Source organism: Salvelinus sp. IW2-2015, unplaced genomic scaffold, assembly GCF_002910315.2.
Source record: "Salvelinus sp. IW2-2015 unplaced genomic scaffold, ASM291031v2 Un_scaffold2272, whole genome shotgun sequence".
NCBI classification, from domain to species: domain Eukaryota; kingdom Metazoa; phylum Chordata; class Actinopteri; order Salmoniformes; family Salmonidae; genus Salvelinus; species Salvelinus sp. IW2-2015.
Window position 1 is genome coordinate 900 of NW_019943599.1, and position 1,597 is coordinate 2,496.

The 1,597-nt window shown below is 42.9% G+C and overlaps 1 protein-coding gene across 1 annotated transcript in view; it reads left to right on the plus strand.

The window, feature by feature from the left end:
- The first annotated feature begins 212 nt into the window (after window positions 1-212).
- Window positions 213-1,597, plus strand: part of LOC112073470 (gamma-2-syntrophin) — a 38,533-nt gene continuing 37,148 nt past the window's right edge. The window contains exons 1-2 of the mRNA XM_024140758.2: window positions 213-275; window positions 449-658. Of these exons, the coding sequence (XP_023996526.1) occupies window positions 237-275; window positions 449-658 (249 nt within the window). The 5' untranslated portion in view covers window positions 213-236. The remainder of the gene's footprint in view (window positions 276-448; window positions 659-1,597) is intronic.

Below are 1,597 nucleotides of genomic sequence, written 5' to 3' on the forward strand. Positions count from 1 at the left end.
CACTATACAAGTAATGAAACCATTTAATTGTCTTCCCTAGTTATTGGGGTTTAWTAAGTGAATGCAGAGCTTCCAAATGCTGTTTATCAATCACACTGTATGTTGGCTTATTATGGCTCAGTGTATCTTAACACAATGCCTGTAAGATACTGTATGATTACATTTGTAAAAACWAAAAATACACACACTTTTGTCCCCCTTAGGTTAGTGGAACAGACTGGGGACAAGCTGAAACTATGTATACCCTCTATGAGGTTCTGTTAAAGGTTCACAAGGTATGTTTAACGTTCACATGCAGAAGAAGATACCAGCACGAAATGTTACCGGAATTTGAATTAATGTGCATGTCACTTGAACCATGTCTATGTTAGATCTACACATCTCAAGTTGAGAGTTTTGCTTGCAGTGAATAAAACTGGATGACGTTTCACGTTTGGATGTGTTGCAGCTATGTGTGACGGAGGACTGTTGGATCCAGGCCAAGTTCTACCTCGGCCTCCAGCAGGATGAGGATCTGCAGGACGGCGAGCCTTTCTGTTTCAGTATCCTGGTCGGCCACGGCCAGAGTCACACCTTCAGTGTGGACATGACCTCTGACCTCGCCGTGTGGGAGAAGTCCTTCCAAAGAGCCGTCTTCATGGAGGTGCAGAGAGTAGSGGTAAGTGGATGCGATTCTCCCCGGAGTTAAAGGTTCGGGGGTTTGTTATAAATGGTGCTGAGATACTGTATGACTGACATTTTACACATTTTGAAAAAAGACGAGCTGTCATTGTGTTATCACACTTTTTAACTGCAGCAAATACGATACATTACTTCCAGACATGCAGTCATTTTGTTCCGTTTAGTGGATCAGTCTAGAACAGTACATAGGGCTCTATTTTTAACAAGCCTAACGTAAACACAGTGAACCTGCTATTGTCAACACAGTGAACTGCTACTGTCACACAGTGAACCTGCTACTGTCAACACAATGCAGACTAGAGTGGTGTTAAACTGTCAGCTGTATGCAGACTAGAGTGGTGTTATACTGTCAGCTGTATGCAGACTAGAGTGGTGTTACACTGTCAGCTGTATGCAGACTAGAGTGGTGTTACATCTGTCAGCTGTATGCAGACTAGAGTGGTGTTTTACTGTCAGCTGTATGCAGACTAGAGTGGTGTTTTTATCTGTCAGCTGTATGCAGACTAGAGTGTGTTATACTGTCAGTTGTTGCAGACTGAGTGGTCGTTAACTGTCAGCTGTATGCAGACTAGAGTGGTGTTATACTGTCAGCTGTGTGCAGACTAGAGTGGTTTATACTGTCAGCTGTATGCAGACTAGAGTGGTGTTACACTGTCAGCTGTATGCAGACTAGAGTGGTGTTGTACTGTCAGCTGTATGCAGACTAGAGTGGTGTTACACTGTCAGCTGTATGCAGACTAGAGTGGTGTTTACTGTCAGCTGTATGCAGACTAGAGTGGTGTTTGTACTTGTCAGCTGTTATGCAGACTAGAGTGGTGTTACTCTGTCAGCTGACAAAAAGTATCAATAGAGTATCTCTGATGCATATAGTTTATAACACTCATATTTGAAAGAGAATCTACAGGCATTCGTAACA